This window comes from Eptesicus fuscus, chromosome 2 (assembly GCF_027574615.1).
Source record: "Eptesicus fuscus isolate TK198812 chromosome 2, DD_ASM_mEF_20220401, whole genome shotgun sequence".
NCBI classification, from domain to species: domain Eukaryota; kingdom Metazoa; phylum Chordata; class Mammalia; order Chiroptera; family Vespertilionidae; genus Eptesicus; species Eptesicus fuscus.
The window spans coordinates 16,568,517-16,592,014 of NC_072474.1; the positions used below are offsets into that span (position 1 = coordinate 16,568,517).

The 23,498-nt window shown below is 39.4% G+C and overlaps 1 protein-coding gene across 1 annotated transcript in view; it reads right to left on the minus strand.

Annotated features, from left to right (window-relative positions):
• Window positions 1-23,498, minus strand: part of MYO3A (myosin IIIA) — a 211,142-nt gene that overhangs the window by 139,613 nt on the left and 48,031 nt on the right. Inside the window, exons 6-8 of the mRNA XM_008148896.3 lie at window positions 19,496-19,641; window positions 16,887-16,952; window positions 13,204-13,359 (exon numbers count right to left, since the gene is read on the minus strand). Of these exons, the coding sequence (XP_008147118.2) occupies window positions 13,204-13,359; window positions 16,887-16,952; window positions 19,496-19,641 (368 nt within the window). The remainder of the gene's footprint in view (window positions 1-13,203; window positions 13,360-16,886; window positions 16,953-19,495; window positions 19,642-23,498) is intronic.

The following is a 23,498-nucleotide window of genomic DNA, read 5'->3' on the forward strand; positions in this document are numbered from 1 at the left end:
TTCTCTCTCATCGATGTTTCTAACTCTCTATCCCTTTCCCTTCCTCTCTGTAAAAAAAATCAATAAAATACATTATAAAATAAAATACTTAAAAAAAATAACCATGCAAAGACACAATTTAACCACCCAAGAGAATGATGAAAGGACTCAGAAAACAAGAGGGTATAGTAAAAAACAAACAAACAAAACTTGTCATGAACAATGAATAAAGATTATGCAACCCTACAAATTATGGTTATAGACAGACTATAAATGTTAAACTCGGACAATGTAAAATAATAGTGTAACAATACCAGAAAGTGAAAACAAAGGAGATGGGAGGACATGTAACTGCTAACTGCATCCATCAGATCCAGGAGACAGGAGATATTGTCTATAACTGAATCAAAATGAATCTAGCTTTTTAAAATCCAGCAAAAGCCCAAAACTCTTGACATGAAGTAAGATAAACATATGTCTTAACTCCAGCAATGTATTCATTTTCTCTCTAGTCTCTTTTTCTTCTGTTAAGTTTGAGTAAAACATTCATTTAAAATAGCATTTACTGTACCCGCCCCCTCCATCCTCAATTTTGCTTTCTGCAGTTCCAGTTACCTAGTCAACCACAGTCCAAATTCCAGAAGTAAACAATTCAAAACTTTTAAATTGTGCACCATTCTGAGTATCAAGATGAAATCTCACACCGACCTGCCCGGACCTGAATCATCCCCTGGTCCAGTGTGTCACACTGTTTATGCTCCCTGCTGGTGAGTCACTCAGCAGCCCTGAGTTATCAGATCAATGGTCACAGTCTTATGGTAACCCTTATTTTACTTAATAATGTCATGTTCACATAACTTTTATTATACTATATTTTATAATTATTATATTTTACTATTAGTTATTGCTGTTCATCTCTTACTGTGCCTAATTTATAAATGACACTTTATCATAGGTATGTATGTGTAGGAAAAAGCATAGTACATATAGGGTTCAATACTAGCCAAGGTTTCAGGCATCTATTGGGGGGGTCTTGGAATGTATCCCCTGTAGATAAGGGGAAACTACTGTATACAGTCTTGCAAAATGTAACCACTGAAGAAAATTGACTGGAGAGTATATGAGGTTTTCTGTATTATTTTTATACAAATACATGTGAAATTTTAATTATATTATTAAAAATTCTAATTAAAGTAGTATGTATAAAATAAACCTATATTAGTGAAAACTTTCTCTCTCTCTTGCTATCCAGAGAGAGACAGAGAGAGAAAGAGAAAGAATGCAAGAATGTATCTGGAATTGTGTTCATCAAATGTTTATGCTGTGTGTTTTTCCCCGTGGTGCAGGGTTTTTGGGTAATTTTCTAAAGCTTCTTGTTTATGTAGTGATTGGATTTTTAAATAACAAGTAAGGGTTACTTTTATAAATAAGTTAATATTCATTATTCCTTCAAAAGAATTAAGAAGCAAAGAGAATCAATGCATGTTTCAAAGCTCAATCTGCTACTATCTGAGAAAAGTGATGGACTGAAGAAGGCAAAGATAATGTTGAAGTGGGAGCATATGAATGATTGTGTTAGCTCAATGGCAAAACTAGAATGATAATGAGAGTTTGAGCCCCAAAGAGGGGGCTTCAAACAGAAAAGACAATATTCTCATGCAAGAACCAGCCTTGCTATCTAAGTTGTAGAACTACATGTGTTGGTTATAAGGGGTGTGAGATAACGGCATGACCAAATCCCTTTAAACTGTAATTTCTACTAGTAAAACACCTCTAGAACCTATGATTACCCCAGGGTATTAGTTGGTTATCTTGTTGAATGAATAATTAAATTCCAATAAACACCACAGAGATGAAATTGAGAGACTGGCCAGTCTTGGTTCTGCAATAACACCCTGCACCTCAGTGGAGCTATCCTAAAAGAAGGACCAGGGTGCACATCATGTGACTTCACAGAGATGGTTTTAGGAACAAATGAGAAATCAATGTAAATGTTATCATCTTCCCCCCACCACCCAAGTCCTCTTGCTTCTGCCACTAACTCAGCAGAAGAATTTTAAAAAGAGAAACTGTTAAAATAGAAGTTTTCTCTACAACAGACATTTAAATCCTTCTCTAAAAAACAAAAATTCATGTTAGTTGCTTCTCCAATTATTCTCAGTTAAGTAATAGTCAAATGTGCTCTTAATTGTACCTATTGAATATAAAAAGCCAGATGAGGGTTTTCTATTCCTGATCGCAATCCAGACTCTTCAATTCAAGATAATGTATATTTATTGAGAATTTCCTACAGGCAAGCTACTGGACTCAATATATGGGATTTACAAAGATGACTAAGATTCACAAAATATAGATGCATGTAACTATCCAGAAAGTGATGGTGTATCTAACTCTGTACTAGTTTCTGAGCTTTCTGCTTTTTAGGGCATTTCATTTATCCTAAGAACTGTATGGGGTAAGTTTCAGTAGTGTTCCCTTTTCATAGACAAGACTTAACCAGGTCTCAGAGAGATTTAGTCACTTGCCCCAAATCACAAAACTAGTGCATGGCAGGACTACTACACAGAAGGATGAGGAGTCCATTGCAGGTCTGTCTGACTTTGAAGTATGAACAAAGTGCTGTAAGACCCTAGAGGGAAAATATGCAAATGTAAACTCGGGTTTGGGAGAAAGGCTTCTCAAGGGTGCTGACATTTGGAGATATGGTTCTGAAGTTTATGTTCAAGAAGATAATGGAGAGGGGAGATTACAATGACAGAATACTGCGTGAGCCAAAAATAAAGAGGGATGACAACGCATGGTAGGTTCAGCCACCAGCAAGTGGCCTGCTGGCTCGAGTGTGGGTACCTGAGGACAAGTCGCTCATCACAGGCTCACTTATTGTCCTCAGGGACACATACTGGCAGTCACTGAAGACTTACCAATTTAGACTCAAGTGAAATTAAGAATGGAAGACTAAATACCACAGAGTACACAAAGTAGCATGCTAAATAGAGTCTCGCAGTACGATATAACTTCAAGGAGTAATTAGCAGAGAAAACAGAACACCTTTTTGATTAATTAAATTTTATTGGTCCCTGCTGATAATTTGGTTACTAATAACAAATGAAAATCCTTAAACTCAAAGCAGAGATGAGGGATCTTAACAAAAGAAATGAAAAGATCACAGTGTTGATAATCATCAACTCATATTAAGTAGTCACTAAAATCTAGTTCCTAGAGGATTATTTCCCAAACATTTCAAGGATACTGTAAATTAGATTGCTATTTTATCCTCTTCATTTAAAAAAAAATCTTTGGGGAAACATAAACAAAGATTTCTTTAACCCTTGAATATACTACTCGCTAATACAAATCCCAATTGCAAAGAAATTGGTTAACTTTTAAGTTTAAATGCCCATTATGGGTAAGTCATACAAAGCAGCCCCAAAAAGGCCAACAAAAACTTTATATCATCAGTTTTGTGAACACAAACTTCCATGACTAGTGACGACACAGAAACTAGAGAAAGTGCTGGTCTGAACATTAGGCTGTTTGAGTTATGGCCCAGGGCTGACCATTAACTGATTTTAAAATTATGGGTTTAAGTTTCTGATCTCTAAAATAAGGAACCAGAAGAAAAGTTCCCTTCCATCAATGACAGTCTATAATTTTATGATTAATTTTTGGAGAAAAAAGGAAGACAGCATGGTACCGACAGGAACTGGACTAGGTACTAGGACCAATGAGGTCTGTCCCCTACATTCTATACAGCATGACCCGACTCTGCACAAGTCTTGGTTTCCCTTGGTCTCAGTTTCCTCTAGTCATGTGAGTCAACATCCATGGCAAATTGTCTGAATGTAATGGTTCTTTACTCTGCTTTTAGTGTTTTAAGTATCAATGTAACTTACTCCCAGGAATCATTTACAACTTATTAGCACATTTGAGCAACTGCCTCTTCCTGTTTATTTGAATCCCTTTACTTATTGTACTGAGGAGCACCAGATGCTCATTAATGGTCTTCCCCAGAGAGTGCTTATTCAATCGCTTACTCCTTATAAAACTGCTCCAAAACAGGAGATCATGTTTGAAAGCGATTTAGCTCTTATTTGGGAGCTTTTCCAGAAGGGGAAGTAGAGAAGAAAGACATAAGGCAATATTTCAGATGGGCAAAAATAAGTCATCATTTCTTAATGTTCTGGTCCTTGATGGGCCCCTACTCTAATCCCCTAGCTTCATCTGTCTCTTTTTGAGTTCTCTGTCCAAGATAGACACTGCCACTAACTCATGCCTTGATGAGATCTCTCTCCTAGATTTCTGATGGACAATTACTTTACTCCCTTGTTTTGGTCAAGATAAGATTGGAATTTTCCAAAATAAAATTTACTTAGAATATAAGCACACACACACACACACACACACACACACACACACACACACCAAACAATAAAAACATCCCATAAAAACATAAGACATAAAAATATATCAATAGATTTATCATCTCAAAATATTTAAAAACTAGCCATTAACTGGCTTTATAATTAAACATGGGGTCCAACTTCCCCTACTAACTTGAAAATATTATATTTAAAAATATACAATAGCTTAAAAAGTTAGGAAGAAATACTGGCAACAAGCAAAGAGCATCCAAAATTATTGCTATAATGTGTCCTGGTGTATCCACAGCTTACCTGCTAGAAACCAGGAAAGGATGGTGCACAATAGGACACAGGTGTCTCGGGGGTCCTCTCTAATGTGGGTTTGTCAAGAACATAGGTCAAATATCTCAGCCAGATTTTTAATGTTCTCTGAGGTCTGTTCTCTCTAATCCTATTTCTGAGTTTCCCCTTGCAACTTTGATTAAATGCTTGCCTGTCTGTGAGCATATCTCCTTGCTTTCATGACTTTACTCAAGCTGTTCTTTCCAGCAATAATGTTCATCTAGTGGTAACTCTGTCTCATGTGATTAAGTCCTGTTTATCTCTTGCTGTGCTGATTCAAAGGCTACTTCCCTGTACCTGCTAGCAGAAATCCTCTCCGCTTCTTCTGAAATTTCACAGGACATTGTTCGTATTCTTTTTATGCAATTGAAATGTGTTACTTGTGTAATGGTTATTTACATGCTTGTCTTATACCTTTCACTAAAAAGTAAACTCTCAGAGCAGACTTAATAGCTGCTTAAGCTGGCAGATCCCTGCTGCAACTCATCCAGAGCTCTACACAATGGCCTCCATCAATATTGAGACAACATGGATGTGTTGTCTCAGCCCATGATTTCTATGATAGCAAGTATTATACCACAGTTGGTACTGGGTTGAGTGGGGGTAAAAAAATGTAGTCTTGCTATGGAGTAACAACAGAAAGTAGGAGAGAAGAACATGTCAAGATAATGCCTAGATTTCTGGCTGGCATTCTGGCTGGCATACTGGGATGAGTAGTGGTACCATTAATAAGACAGGAAACAAAGAATTAATTTTGGGTGGAACAGCATCAGTTCAATTTAGGAAATGTTGAGTTTGAAGTATCTTTGAAATATTTGAAATTGAAATGGAGACAGGAATCAAAAGGCTGTTTATTGTAAGAGCAGCTAGAATAGCATTTTAGAAATCCCATGTATTAAGGGAAAGGAGGAACAAATCCTCTAAAGGGTGAATAATTCTCACCAGAACATGGTCACAGCCATTAAGAGAAAAATTATCTTGCTCAGAAAATAGAAAGTAAAATGGAACCATGCATTGAATTGCACTGAAAGAACTTTATTATTGCTTATTATTGATTTTTCTTTCTCCCTTCATTTTTTAAGAAAACTCCCATTCAAGCGAATTTCCATTACATAAAGTCTTACACCTAACTAAAGAATTGACAGCTCTTTTAGCATTTAATGGTTAGACAGTTTTCTAGTTTGTCTTTCATTTGTAAATCCTTTGAGAATGGCGGAACCGAATAACCAGTTGCTATGACGTGCGCTGACCACCAGTGAGCGCGCGCGGAACATGGCGGGCATTGGCCACGGCAGGATGGAGAAGCAGGTGAGTAGGGGTGAGGCACTGCGCACCAGACCAAGGCGGGGTGCCAGTCGCTGGCATCAGGGTTGCCTCTGGTGGTTACTGAAAATTCTTTGTTCACATGTGCCGTGATCCCGCCTGGCACTCGCACCTGCTGCCACTCGCACCTGCTGCCAGCGCCTGCCCCAATTGTTCCACACCATCAGTGGGTGCCAGTGGGGCCGGCGCCAGCAGCCCATGGGAGCAGCGGAGGCCGGCAGACAGGGGACTGGGGGCTGTGGTGGGAGGGGCTGGGCGGGGACGCTGAGGATAGACCGTGACCCATCCCTGTGCCCAATGCAGCCTCGTGGCCCACAGTTCCTTTCAAGGTGCACGAATTCATGCACTGGACCCCTAATTAATACTATAACTACCACAGAAAGAAATTTTAATGTGGAATTTGTCATCATCAAGTAGATAATGGGCTAGGTTTTCTTTTATTTATAGGGAATGCAAATCACAGCTTAAATAATATTTTTAGGTAAATGTTCAAGGTATATATAAAAGCATTTTAGGAACCTGTTTGCATATTCTACATAATGGATATTCACTGTTTCAGCAGCTCAGAATACTTTTCTTCTCCAGGGGCTGGGGTTTGAGGGCCTGGAGGAGGGGGATGGTTCCCAGATGGTTGAGAGACAGGACTCTGCCTCCCAAATAGAAACCAGAAGTGAGGGAGGACCAAGAGTTTCTCCCTGTACTTTTCACCTACAGCACAGGCCTGTGACCTAAGCATGGGGAATCAGATGGTCCTGTAATAACCTTAGAAGATCAAGGGAGTGACACAGAGCTCAAGGTCAGTTTACCGACAGTTTGAGGTGGCTGTGGCATTCACGAAACCAGTGTGGCTGCAAGAAATGTTGTGGTGTGGAGGGTGGGTTTCACTGGCAGTTATTGAGGAAGGATATTTGAGGACCCCCGCTTCCTTTGCTGCATGCCCAGACCTGGCTCTCTGCTTCCCAGTTCTCTCAGACATTCATTATTTTTCACTAAATTGCTTTTCTTAAATTGACTTATATTGTTGTTTTTAGTCAAGAATGTTTTCATTACAAATGACATTTATCCATTCCCATTAAATCTTTGATTATTTTAAAATACTGAACAGAGGAATTAAGCTTTTCTTTTAAAACATTATATAATTTGAATTTCTCGCTGATTTAACCTGTACTCTAACATTGTCACCCATAACTCCCATGAGGAGTATGTCTTGGAAGCAGTTGCTGCATGCCCATACATCTCCATTTCTCAAATTAGCTAAGGAAGTTATAAGTGACTTATTATACTCAGACCTTGATTTAAAATAGAAAGTTCTTGTATCCATTCAACAGTGCCTTCTAACACCACTCCCTCCCCATCATGTAGAAATTTAAAGTACTCAGTTTACATAAAATGTATAGTAGAATGGTCTTCTTTAAAAATGAATGTGATTTCTTATTTTTTAAAAGTATCCTCTCAAGCACATATATCAATCCAATTTCAAAAGTTAGTAGCAGGTACAATAAAATATCAGTTTTGAGTTAGCTATGTTGATTGAGCACAGTCAGATTTTAGATCAACTCATCAATTTGGGAACTGTGACAAATCAAATGATTTAGTGTGATCTTGAAGAGGACTATTTTTGCCCAGGTGTTGCCTGTGGCATACTAGAGCCTCATTTCTTCTCCTGATTATGTTTCATAATTTGGAACTAGTACAAAAATGCTGAGAGCAGTAAAATCTTCCCTCCTCATATGACTTGGGACTAAGATCTGTAATCAAAAAGCACTGTAGGTTAATGATTCAAGATCCACTTCCACCTCCTTCAAACATATAGTTGTGAAAAATAAAAGATTAATATAACAGTGGACCTAAGAGATCATATACACAGAGGGCAGAAACTATAGGCTGACTCAAAGCCCAGAACTAGAAATAGGCAGAAGAGGCCTGAAAGGTAAAGGAACTATGTCACCCAACTCTCATAAGAAGGTCCCGATCTAGACTCTGTGGAAAGCATGTGTGTGTGTGGCGGGGAGGAGGGGGAGGGTGTAAGGGTTTCACTTGCCTGGAAGAGAAGATTGAAAAAATTCTGCACCTTCTCCCTTTCGTGCAGCCAGCTACTCAAGATTGCAGAATGGAGCAGAGACAAGAGACACGGGGTCTACTTCATACTGGCTTGGTGACTAGATTTGCGATATCCTCAAGTCATGCTAGGCAGCAAGGCTTTGGAGCTAGGGGGCTCCTAAAGCCACATTATAGCAAAGAAAAAAAAACCTTCAAAACAGGAGAAGAGAATGTCAAAAGAAAGAAAAGCAAAACACAAAACACCCCATCTAAGATGAGAGAGTAAACTAAAATTCTAAACCACAGAAGAAAACAAAATATTAAGGAAACAAATGAACTCACTAACCAGGGCAATTCACCATTATTGAAATGCAAATCAAAAAATTGACTGCTAAATAGTGTAAGATAAAAAAGAAAAGGAAAGAATTAAATTCTCACACACACACAAATACAAATTTGCCATATATGAATAGCCATTTATAAGAAACTAGCTTTCCTGTTGCAGGAAAAATCCTGCAATAGGATTTCCTGCTGCACTCTACCCCGCCTCCGTTCCTCCCTTGTCCCCCGCCTCACCTTCTCCTCCAGCCCGCCCGCGTTTCCCTTCTGCCCCGGCCCCACCTCCGCCCCGCCCTTCTCCCCCCGCCCCCCCCCAGCTTGCTTGCTTCTTCGAAGCTTTACTCCCTTCTGCAGCTCTTGGCTTCTTTGGACGCTGTCTTGATATGCAAATTAGTCGCCATCTTTGTTGGGGTAATTTGCATACTCGTCCTGATTGGTTGGCGGGCGTGGCTTGGCTAGTGGGCGTGGCTTAGGTGTAGCGAAGGTGTGGTCAATTTGCATATTTGTCTATTATTAGATTAGATCATATATGAATAAGAATAAATGGTGGAAAATAAAACAGTGAGAAAGTCTAGAAATGAAAAATACAGATGTTAATAAAAACATTAGCATGAAAAAAATCACTATATAGAATCTATACTAATAATAGAGGAATATGCAAATTATCTGGGATGCCATCACATCATGACTGTCCAGCAGGGTGGGTGGGGCTGTGGGGCCATGGGGCGGAACTCCGGGACTCCTGTAATTTCATCCCGCCCAGGCAGACTCCTCCGCGGCCCCTCAGCCAAATCCCAATGCGGACCCGAGGTTTACTAAACTTTACTGGAGCTGCTCCCCACACCCCCACCCCCTTCCCCAAGACCACACTGCCCGCAGCAGGGCACCCTGGCAGCCTACTGACAGGTGGGTGTCCGGGGAGAGCCGAGTGGGGCAGGGGCAACAGGGAGCCACAGAGGGGCAGGGAGGTCAAATCCAAGTTCCCGGGGGTCTGAGGGGAGTGCCTGACAGGAGCCCAGACTTCAGAGAAGGAAGAGGAAGTGGCCACGGGGAGTTCTTCCAATACCCCTGCACAGACACACTACCCCAGCCCCCATACCCATGGGGGGATGGGGAGGCTGACCAGACGGGGAGAAGACCCAGCCTCGGGGGTAGCTGCAGCCAGCACCTCCAATTCCTGATCTCTTCCCCTGCCACCCCCGCCAGGGACGCCCACAACAATAGCACACCGGTGACCACCCGTCAGCACCCCCAAGGCACCCAGGGCCTGGGGACGCCTCTCCTTCCTACAACTCCAGACCTGGGTGGAGGCAGGCCTGAGCGGCCCCCCAGGGTCAGACCCTTCCCACCCCCCCCCCCCACCCCCGAGACAGCAGCAGCACCATCTCTTCAGCGAAAGCGTGCTGAACATTTCTTGGGGCAGACTAAACCCGCCCTCCTAGCCCGCCTGGCTCCGCCCTGGCCCAGGCCCCCACCCCACTCCAGGAGATTGGAGCCCCACCCTGAGCACGTACAGCTGCGAAACAGCCAGGTACAATTTAAAGAATGCCCCTTCAGCCTCGCCACCACCCTAGCGACCCCCTCCACCCCCTCCCCTTGGCCAGCACCTCCAGGGATCACCACCGCTACAGGGCTGCTGCCAGAGCCCACCCCTCCGAGGCCTGCGGAACCCTCTGCAAAGCTTTCATAGCTACAGTCCCAGGAAACAATCATGCCTCCTCCCCTCATCAGCACCTGCTACCTGTGAGGGTACCTGTGGGCTTAAAAATAACAATCCCTTCCCGTTTATATATCACTTACTTGATGAAACATTTCTAGGTTTATTAGCTCAGAACCTCCTCATGACAACCCAGTGAGGCAGGTGGAGAAGATATTACAATTCCCTTGGTATATGCATATGTATTCAAAAATGAAGCTCAGAGAGGAAAAGTGTCAAGCCCAGTGGTTCCCAAGGTGCAGCACATGCTCCACAGGGAGGCAACTTAATTTTAAGTGGGGGCAATTCGAGAATGAGTTAACAGTGAATATTTTGCATTTCTTATGGTTCTAGGGGCTTCATCTACAGTGTATCCTACATAATAAAAGGCTAATATGCAAATGACCAAATGGTGGAATGACCGGTCACTATGATGTGCATTGATCACCAGGGGGCAGACACTCAATGCAGGAGCTGCCCCCTGGTGGTCGGTGTGCTCCCACAGGGGGAGTGCTGCTCAGCCAGAAGCTGGGCTCACGGCTGGCGAGCACAGCGAGCACAGCGACAGTGGTGGGAGCCTCTCCCGCCTCCATGGCAATGCTAAGGATTTCCCATAATTGTGTAAGACATGAGTTCTCATATTGAAAGCATATTCTGAGTTCTCAGTTGTATAAACAAGACTAAATTTTGTGATTCAGTGGGCCTAAGCCATCAGTCAGACATCACCCCAGGGCTCCTGACTGTATGAGGGCGCAGGCCAGGCTGAGGGGCCCCCTGCCCCGCCCACCCCACCACCAAGTGCATGATTTTCGTGTACCAGGCCTCTAGTAAATTTAAACTAGGCTTAGTCTAAGAGAAAATTAGTGAATTGGGATACAATTCTGAAGAAATCATCCATAATGCAGCAGAGATTAATAAATGGATGACAACATGAAAAAGAAATTATAAAATATGTAAAGTAGGACATTCCAATATTTATCTCTTTTAAATAAAAAAAATAAAAAAGATCAATATTTAAAGAAATGACTAAAAATTTCCCATAATTGTGTAAGACATGTGTTCTCATATTGAAAGCATATTCTGAGTTCTCAGTTGTTGTATAAACAAGACTAAATTTTGTGATTCAGAAACAGAAGTATTGGGTCTAACACAGTGCCCAAAATATAGCAGTTTTCAAAATTTTTTATCACTAGAATTCAGAGCACCAGGATTACGATCCAAAGACATATCTCCCTCCAGAACAGATGGAAGTTTAGATAATGTTTGCTCCAGGGATAAGCTTGGACTGGTTTGCAGGCAGACTCCTTAAAAGATTAGTTTCTCATGCTTAGGGTGCTCAACAGTGAGGCAAACCCACTGTGTATACAGTACCTACTTAGGCCAACACCCTGTGACTTGTTGGGCAAGGACAACAAACATGAACATAAAACCCATGCTGCTGACTTAACTGTGAGTGATCAAGTCCTTTGTCTCTGATCCAGGAGTCTCATATCTTCTTCTAGCCTTCATGAAACTGGCAAGTCAACTTATTAGCTTTCAAGTAGGGTAAAATCTCAGATCCCTCAGAGTTCTTGACATTGAACACCCTGTACAATGCTGGTATACTTCAGCTCCTGTTTGATTGCGTGTTGTCTGTTTGTTTTGAGAAGGATGGGGCTGTGGCAGACTATAAAACTGTACTCACACAAGGATAAAAATGTGAGCATGTATGAGCCAAAGACCACCTCTTTGCTATAAACTTCATGCCTGCTTCTTTCTTTTTGGCACTCTATTCCACTCACAACTTTAATTTTTTCTCATTACAGGTGTATTAGTTCTGTCTCTCCAGCAAAGTTGTAAGCTCACATAGGCAAGGATAATATCTCCCCAGATCTTCCACAATTGTTAGGCCATTTACTCTGATGTGAATAAAGCTTGGGCTTTGGGATCAGGATTTGAAATCCTGCTAAGTCATTCATTATTTCTACAGCCTCATACAACTTAATGAGTCCCTTCAAACCTCAGTTCTTCTCAGCTGTGAAAATGGAGTATCAAACACATTCCTCTCAGGGTTGTTGTAAAAGCCCATGGGGTAATATAAATAAAGTCCTCATACAATGTCCTGCATACTGTAGGCATTAAGAAAACAGGAATTAAATATGTAAAACTGCAAAAGGAATTCAAATATAATTGTCTTTTAAGTCATGTCCCAACTCCCTAAATAGTGATAGGCTCCCGAGATGAAACTAATAGGATTCTCAAAGAATGAATTTAAATGACAAATGACTACTCTTTGACTTAACAGTACTATTCTATAGTAATTTATCTTAAGGAAATAATAAGAGATTCAGGTATAGCTCTTTTCAGTATGGTGTTACTTACTAGAATAAAAACAACTAGTAACAACTTAAATGTCTAATAATAGAGGATTATTTATATCAGTTGTGCAAGAGAATGTTGTGCAGGCATTCAAATTTTTTGGTAGAAGGATATTTAATGACATGGATATTCACTATTCAGTAAAAGAAGGCAGTCTCCAAAACACAAAAATATTACTCAACTTTTTAAAAATACATTTCTGTTCATAAGATACTATAAGGTTATAGATTGATTTTATGTTCTACATTTCTTCTTATCTTCTAAATTTCCTAAAATAAACACATATACTATCTATAAAAAATAAAAAAACATGGCAATATTATAAATACATAGATTTTTAAAAATTCAAATAAGAAGTATAAATAAATATATTAATTATTTTTTAATATAATTCAACCAAGGAAAATGATACCAACAAATAATAGTATGAAAAAATCAAATTTTATGTTCCTTCTTAAATCTCAATTCTAAGATATCTTACTTTACAGAGGAGCAGAAAATACATGAAAATTTACACTAATACTAGTCACCTATTGAAGTTTACATTCTTTGTTTTGATGAAGGTTTTATAAAAATGCTGCCAGTAATTTTACCAATTTCGGATGCAACTCAACTTTTGACAATCACTTTTCATGTAAATGCCCCTGAGCTCTAAACCACAACCATGGCATTTAACTACTTTTCTCACCTTAACTATTTCCTTATAAAATCGTTCAGTCTTTAGATAATCCTTGGGCTTTTAAAGTTAAGATGTTATTTGATTACCTGGCCTTTTCTGTGCCTCCCATGCACTGATAAATGTCAATGAATTCCATGAGTTGTTTTTGCAACATCACATCTTTGCCCTCAATTTGAGTAATGAATTTATGCTGCAGAAGATCTGACACTGTTGGACGCTTTTCATAATCTTTAGTCAAGCACCTGCACTGGCAAAAAAGAACATGCAATTATTAGATAAGTTATATAAAGTATGATTCATATTCCTAAAACTACTCGAACATAAGAGAATAATGTTCCTCATAATTGCTCAGAACAGGTCTCAAAAACATCTAAAAAACTGTTAAAGCGCCATGGGACAAAATGAATATTTGTGAAAGTGCACACATCTGTGATTACGCTACTAAATACTACTTCCCTAGTCTCCCCGCAAGCATTACTGCATAGTGAGAATTAAACTCGGTCTCCACCGTGAAGTCTCCTTTACATGTTACTAGCTAAAAATAAATAACAAATGAAGTCATTACAGTTTTAATGCTTATCTGAAATTAAAACAAACTTTTCAGTTTCCCTCACTAATGCTTCTAAAGGCTTCTCATTGATGTAATTCTTTCTAGGTGATAAAACTGTGAACCCATTTGAGAAGGCTAATGTACGGAGGATGTTTAAACTCCATGTCAGTAGATGTTTTCTGAGGTTATACAGTAGATGTACATGTAGGTCACACTTCTTCTTGAGAGGTTCGCCCAGAGCAGAGTCATAAGAGAGGAGGTGGGGAGTGAGAGCACCTACGCAACATCACAGGAGGAACATTGGAACAAACTTAGGATGTTCAATCAGCTGTGATGCTGTCTTCATATGTTTGGAAGAGAGATTAGACAGTTCTCGGTGATTACAGGGGACAAAAAAACCACAGATGGATTGGTAGAATTAAGAGAGAAACAGATTTCAGGTTAATATAAGAAAGAACTTTCTTTGGCTTATCTCTTCTTGTCCCCCCAACCCCACCTCGAAGTATGCCTGTTCCACGCCTCCCTGCTTCGGGTCTTATTTTGTTGGTCAATTCATTTTGTTTGTTAGATTCCACAAATAAGTGAGATCATGTGATATTTGTCTTTCACATGATCTCACTAAGTTTGGCTTATTTCACTTCACATAATATTTTCCAGGCCCATCCATGCTGTCCCCAAAGGGTAAGAGATCCCTGTTATATACTTATATGCATAGCCCATGGACAAGGGCAATATGGTAGTGAAGATCTGGGGAGGGGTAGATAGGGGCTGAGAGGAGGGGGAAAGGGGAGGAAATGGGAGATATCTATAATATTGTCAACAATAAAAATATATTTAAAAATGAAGAAATATATATAAGGAAGAACTTTCAACAGTGAGGTTTCCCAAAGATAGAATGGGCAGCATTGGGGAAGTATGATTATTTCTATTAGGGGTGTCTACTGATTGGATGACTGCTCAGTGGACATGTTTGAAAAGGATTTACTCTACTAGTATAAGAATGGGCTATATAAATTTACAATACTCTTTCAACCCTGAGATTCTGAGGATCTATGATTATGAGAAAACTGGTCAGAGTTGGGCTGTCATCTGGGGATATAGAAAAAGAAAAAAAGAAATAATCTATGCCTTGATTTCAACAGTGCCATTTCTAATCTGTATTGTTGATCTTCCTGAAATGATAATTTGGCAATTTATTTTACTGGACTTAACCAAAAAGATATTTCCCAGGTATGCTAAATAAAATATGCTAAGGAATAAGAATTATGACATCTAAAAAATACAAACAAGAGTTTTCATTTAGTTTAGCAGACTGATGATTTCTGACATCTGCAGCACTTGTATTGCACTTAGTCACATATAAAATTATTTTATTCAAGTAAAACTTCATAAAATATCTGATGTGTAGCAAGCACTTTGCTAAGACACTGGAGTTACAGTGGCAGGTAAGGCACATTCAGTGCCCTGGAGTTACTTTCTGTCTAGGTAGCGAGAAAGACCTCTAAGAAGGTAGCTAAATGAAAGTGGCAATATTACAAACACACTACAATGAGAGCATACAGAACAGAAAATTAACTGCCTGGAGGAAATCAGTAAATGATTCCCAGAGGTGAACTTGTGTGAAATATGTCAGTCACCAGGTTCCATTCAGGATTTGCGTGGAAGGATCTGCAAACATGGGCATAATTATGAATTGCGGGGAGCCCTTCAGAGTTACCAATGGTTCTCCTGAGATTTATGAAATTCTATTGCAGTTTATTAAATATTCTCTAGTGCATAATACATACTCAGTAATGACTGGTTAAGTGAAAACTAAGAAAAAAACTATTATCAATTCTTTTTAGGTTTCCACAACACTTAAATCTATGCACCTGACTTTGTAATAATAAACAGATATTCTTGGTAGGAAAACCAGTGATAGCAGTTATGGATGGGTATGACTGGTTCCTCTACTTTCTTTGCCCTTTCTAAATTTTTGGAGTGGAGTCTGACACCAAATCTTAATGACCCTTCTCTTCCATTTACAACCTGGGGTCATCTCTTACCCTTATTTTCTAAGGTGAAGTCATAATAAAAATTGTGAAAACAGAGTCTGTGGGACAGATATTTAGAAATGTCTGAACTCATGGTGTCTGGTCAACTGTCTGAAGGCATTGCACTTGAGCCAAGTATCCATCAAATTAAAAATGTTCTCTGAATTTCAAATGTATAAGCATTTTATCTATATGAATATGAGATTCACCAACTACAATAAATATTCCCTGATTATGATGAGAATTAATGATAAAGATAAGTGAAGGGTTAAATAACAGGCTAAATAGATGGCGAGTGAGCAGGTGGGAGAAGCTGAGGGTATAGCTACTAAAGGCAGGTGGACAGAAGAATGTGTTACTGGATGATGGAAAGTCTGCAAAACTTATTACCAATAAGTGAATCAACAGGGCCCTGAGGTCATTGTTTGGGCAACAATGAATTCCCTGAATATTCACAAGACACAAGAAATGCTTATTTTGAAGAAGATAGTGGAAACCTCTGGGGCTATCTATATATATAAAAAGCCAGTGTCATGATGCCCAGAAAGACCAAATGACCCATCATCATGAGGTGCATTGAGCACCTCTCAGTCCCTCCCCACAGCTTGCGAGCAGCAGCTCTTGTGGTGCAGTGGGACTGCTCACGCGGTGCAGCAGGGCACAGTGGCTCTTGCGGCTGCAAGACCCGGGGCTCAGGCAGCCCTGAGCCATGGCGGCTGCGAGGCCCAGGACTCAGGCAACACTGAGCCATGGCAGATGCGAGGCTCGGGGCTCAGGCAGCCGTGGGCTCCAGTAGCTGTGAGGCCCAGGGCTCAGGCAGCCTTGAGCCCCAGCAGCTGGGAGGCCCGGGGCTCAGGCCGCCGTGGGCTCTTGCAGCCGTGAGCCCCAGCGAATGCAAGGCCCAGGGCTCAGGCAGCCGTGGGCCCCGGAAGCTGCGAGGCCCATGAGGAATGGGCCTAAGCCATCAGTAGGACATCCCCTGAGGGCTCCCAGACTGTGAGATAGGGCAGGCCGGGCTGAGGGACCCCCTGCTCAGTGCATGAATTTTCGTGCACTGGGCCTCTAGTTTAATAGATAAAATGTAAGGAGGAAGTATGAAGGAATTGTTCTAAAAGGCACATTTCAAAGTTAGCAAGATGATGTTTCTTTGATTAAAAAAAAAAAAAAAGACTATCTTGTTACTCACTTGCTAATGAAATCATTGAATTCTGCTGACCATATCTCAGGCTGCCTTAGTTTGGGGGGTGGATTCCTAGAAAAATAATAATCAAGGTTGAATTAGACACACCTGTCAGTCAGTGCAACCTGAGGGGCAGAACCGGACTAATCCAGTACTGCCCTCACAGGTCCTGCTGGGTAAAATCAAGTATTATACACATCATTTTCCAATTCAAAGGCAGATAAATGAGTTATTAATCATTCTTTATATAAAATGACAGGTTTCTTGTTTCTCTGAAAGCATTTAATAGATGACCCAATTTTTCTAACTGATAATTTTCTTTTCTTTTAAAGAACCTTCTTGCTTTTAGCTAACAGCCGCAGGGGAAAACATCAATACTGAGCAGAATAGAAACAAGAAATACTAAGAAAAAAATTTTTGCTTTGAGTCTTGCAGAAGTCTCTCAGGGCTGTCCGGAGTACACAGAGGTGACCTGAGAGGAGTTGCTCAGAAGATGGAGGAAACTTCAGCAGAGAGGCACACAGGACAATGTCTCCACGAGTTCTACTGGTAGTGAATATGTGGCCAGGTATAGTGCCACAAGAGTAAGGCACTGAGAAATACGATTAGCTATAAAGCTCTGAATGCCACTTAAAAGGTTTTGTTATTAATTCTTTTAATTTTTAAGCTGAACAAATCTTTTCTTCTTCAACATGTTCATGAATACAAAAGAATTTCACTTGAACATGAGGCTGAGCTAACTCTGTAATCAAGCAACATTGATCAACCACGAGGGTTGCACTGACTGAAGTACCACTTTATGTTAATTCTAACAGCTCTTTGTTTTCACTAGTGGGATGGAAACATCTTGTCTTCAGTCCTGCATTACTCCTTGAATAGCTTATAATGAAATGAATGTACAGTCTGATTAAAGAAAAGTGCAGCTACTTATCTACCCTGGCTCACCCCTAAAGCTCATTTTACAATCCTGTGGACTATTTGGAGATTGCTGATTTCACATTAAAGGAAGTAATTCTTTCCTCCAACAATCTTGCTTTGTTTCTTGTCCTCCTGAAAAATTCCTTTGTAAGTGATCTATTGGCTTGCTCAGGATAAGAGTTTTGGTGATTTTAGAGCACTAAGAAGTGGGTACCTTTTCAGATCCCATTTTTATAATTGTTTCTAGAGTCAGTAGGAATTCTTAGAGGTCCATTTTGGAGATATACTGGTGGTGACAGCAGTAAGAAATAACTAAGATGAGGTAGTCTCCATAAGTGCCTTGCTCATGGGTACATGTATCAACGATGTCATCACTCCTCCACGCAGCAACACCACCAAGAGTAATAACACTGGGCTAACTATGGTCATTGAAACCATGATTAAAATGGTCAGAAAATACAGTGCTTCATGTTACATAGTAGGAGTTAGGAAATATAGATTTTTATTTTCTGTTTTCCTCAAATTTAATGACATATCTTAGACATGGTGTAGAGCAGGTTTTCTGTTCTTTTCTGTAATCTTGTTTCTCCACTTACCAAATAAGTGATATATTTTATAAACAATCAGGCCTAAAAATATATTGACATTGTTATGTGTTATCATTCCGAACCTATAGATAGGACAGGAAATTCAAAAGTAACATCACAAAGTCAAATGGTTGGTGTTATACTAATTTAATTACATGCCAAATATTCCAAAAGGATCCATTTGGAAATGAATATGAAATATTGGCATGAATTCTTAGGACTGGAAACCGACCCCCAAGACTTTGTATATATGATTATATGTTCTGTAGGTGTTGGGACCAGAGAATTTAACAGAAAATGTGCTAACAAACTATAACATACCACCTACCACTCTGCCCTGGACCCCTGTCATTCCATTAGAATTAAGGTACTAGGCAAAATCCTTAAGAAAGTCTTCAGAAGATATTATATCTACACTAAATATAAGCAGTCTTTTCATATCAGCTTTCTGAACTATCTAGGAACTAACCAAATATATAAAACAGTGTTTAATTAGTAATAGGAGAAGCAACAGAAAGTTTGTCAATATACACACTGAAGGGGAGGGGTCTACAGAGATATAGGAATGTGCTTTCATGGCTCCAACGAAATTATTCTTCTAGGTCTACTGTTTAATGTTAATATATTCAAAACATCAACATATTTTAAATAATTATTATTTTATCAATAAATTTTTTTATAATTTTCTTAATATTATTTTAAAATCCTAAACAAAAAGAAGTCTTAGCAAGTAGTGAAATAACTAGATTGAGAGAGTGAAGAGAAGCAAAGCACTGTTGCATTGACTGTGGACTAGGGTGCCTCACTAACTTGGGAGTGGATAAAGACTGGGAGGAACTGCTTTTTCTGATATCAAATCCTTACAAGAAAAAAAAGCATACCAAGTATCAAGAGAAAACTCTTCTACTTAAACATACCAATAAAATGAAACTATTAAACAAACACACTATCTCGAAGAAGCAGAATGATATTCCAGGCCAATTTGCCCCCAACTTGCTAAAATATATCTGAGTATTTCCATGATGAGCATGATGAGCATGATGAGCACTCAGTAGCTCGAGGAAGAAAATTGGGCTGCAGACAATGGGCGGAGTGTTAGAATCCACTGACCTTGGTATTTTGAAGAGTGCTCGCATGGGATGCAGGTCGGCCAGTGGAGGGTCTCCATCCCCTAGCTCAATGGCCGTGATCCCCAGGGACCACGTGTCACACCTGGCATCATAAGTGGTATCCAATTGCTGTTCACATGCAATCACCTAGTAGAAAATGAAAGAAAAAAAAAAAGTGAAGTTTGTGACTTTAACAAGCATGTAGCAAGATGTTTAGAATAATGTGTAAGTGTTCAAGCTGATGAAGTCTGATAGCTACAAGTAAAGCCAGTAACTTGGGAGAGTAAAAGCTTAAACTGTTATTATTAGTAGTATTTTCATTCTGAGAACAGAGAATACTTTAGCAAACACAGGTTTGCAAACATAAGGGAAGAAGCCTATGAAAAGAAATATTTTTGAAAATGTCAAACAGAAAGGGCAAAGAAACAGTGTCCCAAATGGAAAGAGATGGGATTCTAAAGACTGTGCAATCCCTATCGCTCAGTGAACATCTGATTAGTGAATGAAGTCATTCGTTGTGGCAAGATAAAGAATATATCTTAGTGAATTAAAAATAAGCTTGAGAGCCGTCTATTTAAATGGCCTTGATCTTTTCTGATAACTGGAAGGCAAGGGAGGAATGAGACAAGTTTGAAAGAATGCAATAAGGTTTACACCATTAATAAAAGAAAAATATACTACATAAAAATAAACATTGGTAAAGATTTATCAATACTTACCTGGGAGCATTCTAAACTGTAAAACCACAGCCAGGTTTTTAAAATTTTCACTAATCAAAAGATGTAATAGAGAAATAAGAAAAAAAATAAGATTTTTTGCAATATTATAAAATAGTATTATAGAGAATAATTACTAAATAATTACTTCAGAATTTATTTCTAAATATGCAAATATAAACACAGATGGACTGCAAATAATGACTCAGAACATCAATGATCACAGAAAGAAAATTCAACTTTACGTTTAAAAAACTATTGTTTAAATTTTTAAAAATTTTACGTTTTGTGAATTCCAACTTATAAGACAAGTAAAAATGATTTGGGGATGATGGCAGATTAGAGTTTATAATTTAACTACAGTACTTTGAAATGATACATCGAGCAAAAGAAATCTAAGGCCCTGCCTGGAACAATATTTCATCTGTCTGACTCCATTTAACATCAGGCTTAACACATTAAAATATCCCCGTGTTGGCACAGTGCAGTTTACTTGGTAGCATTTACACATATTCCATCCAGGAAGTGTGACTCCTTCATAAATATATCTTTACTAATACCTGATACTAACAGTAAGAACAGAAAAGAGTTTAAATATAAACATATGAGTGTGATTAAAAAGTAAAAGGAAGGAAATGATAAATACAACATCTAGGATGAAAGTTCCTCCAGGAAGGAGTCAAGAAGATGGGATACAGGAAGAATATAGGAGCAAATGAATGCTATTGGGTTGGGTAAATAGACGAGAAGGCCATAATCAATTGTATTCTTAGCACCTGTATGTGTGCACAAATTATATGTATATGTATATGTGTGTGTGTGTGTGTGTGTGTGTGTGTGTGTGTGTGTGTGTGTGTGTATATATATATATATATATATATATATATATATATCACACTGAGTGGCCAGAATATTATGATCTCTGAACTCATAATAATCTGGCCACTCAGTGTGTGTGTGTGTGTGTGTGCACATACATTAGAGGCCCTGTGCATGAATTCGTGCATGGGTGGGGTCCAGCCAGCCTGGCCAGGGGGAGGGGACATGGGCGGTTGGCCAGCCTGCCTGCTGGTCGAACTCCTGGTTGAGGGGACAATTTTCATATTAGCCTTTTATTATATAGGATATACACTGAGTGGCCAGATTATTATGCATTCAGAGATCATAATAATCTGGCCACTCAGTGTATATACTAGTGGCCCGGTGCATGAAATTCGTGCACGGGGTAGGGGGAGTGTCCCTCAGCCCGGCCTGCACCCTCTCCAATCTGGGACCCCTCAGAGGATGTCCGACTGCCGGTTTAGGCCTGATCCCACAACTGGCAGTCAGGACATCCCTCTCACAATCTGGGACTGCTGGCTACTAACTGCTCGCCTGCCTGCCTGCCTGATTGCCCCTAACCACTCTGCCTGCCGGCCTGCTTGCACCCAACTGCCCCCCCAACCAGCCTTCTTGCCCCCAACTGCTTCCCCTTTCCAGCCTGATTGCTCCCAACTGCCCCTTCCCCCCCGCTGGCCTGCTCACCCCCAACTATCCCCCTGCTGGCCTGATTGCCCCCAACTGCCCCCTCCACTAGCCTGATCACCCCCAACTGCCCTCCCCTCCTGGCCTGATCACCCCTAACCACCTCTGCCTCAGCCCAGCCACCATGGCTTTGTCTGGAAGGACGTCCAGTAGGTCTCCTAGAAGGTCTCCCGGAAGGTCTCCCAGTCCAATTAGCATATTACCCTTTTATTAGTATATATACTATGTGTATGTGTGTGTGTATATATATATATATATATATATATATATATATATGCGCAGATATATAGATAGCTATATATCTCTCTATCTCTATCTCTTTCTCTATCTCTATCTTTATCTATATATATAGAGAGAATATATAGCTTCCCAACTTAGAGTCAGTATGGTGATGGGGACAACATCTTACACAGAACTTCCCAACTTGTCCTACCAATGTATTTTTAATATCACAGGAGAGTGAAATGCTAAAATCAGAAAGCATAGCCTAAAGTACCGGAAAAAAAGCATGAGTCCCAAGTTTTGTATTAAAAATTCATGTGCAGCCCTAGCTGGTTTGCTCAGTGGTTAGAGCACCGGTCCATGGTTTGAATGGTCCTGGGTTTGATTCCAGTCAAGGGCATGTACCTCAGTTGCAGCTTGATCCCTGGCCCTGGTCAGGGCATGTGCAGAAGGCAACTAATCAATGTATCTCTCTGTGTCTCTCCTCCTCCCTTCCACTCTCTCTCTCTAAAAGTCAATGGAAAAAAATATCCTCAGGTGAGGATTAATAATAACAACAAAAAATTCATGTTCAATGTAAAATGGAATATTACTCAGCCATAAAAAGAATGAAATATTACCATTAGTGACAGCGTGGATGGACCTAGACGGTATTATGCTAAGTGAAATATTTCAGTCCAAGAAAGACAAATACCATATGATTTCACTTATATGTGGAATCTAAAGAACAATATAAACAAATAAAACAGAAAGACTCATAGATACAGAGAACAGACTGAATAAACTTGTCTGACTGTCTAGTAATTGCACATTAAGAAGTGTAAATTTTAGCCTGGCTTCTTAACTCAGTGATTGAGTTTAGTCCTTTGAACCAGGAGGGCGTGGTTTAATTCTTGATCAGGGCACATACCTGGGTTGCAGACTTGATCCCCAGTGGGGGGCATGCAGGAGGCATCCGCTCAATGATTCTCTATCATCATTGATGTTTCTATCTCTCTCTCTCCCTTCCTCTCTAAAATCAATAAAAACATTGTTTAAAGTATAAATTTTAATTATTAACTCATAGTACTTCAGTAATTAAATTTTAGATAGGTCAAAATATTTCCTGTTATGCAGAGTGGTTTCAAGACGCATTAATCAAATTGTTTTTTACTAAGTGACAAACTTAAACATATAATAATGGCTTTGTTACTATAAATTAACATTAAAAATATAAAGATAGATCATTAGTTATTTAATATTAATTATATGATAATATAATGATTATATATTATAGTATTTATTATATTAATAATTAAATTTGTGAATAAAATCAATGCTTGGTATTATAGCTATATTTTATTAATTTCTCAGTTTTAAAATTTTTTTCATAAGCTGCTAAAACTAGCAATATATCAGAACAAACTCTAAAAAAACTCTCATTTGAGATTTTCTTATTCAATTTTGTTTTTGTTTATATGATTATAGTTTTTATTTTTATTCTAAGATGTAATCACTGCTACAAAGTTTTTTAATCCACTGGAGTCTTTAAAAGTTTCTTAA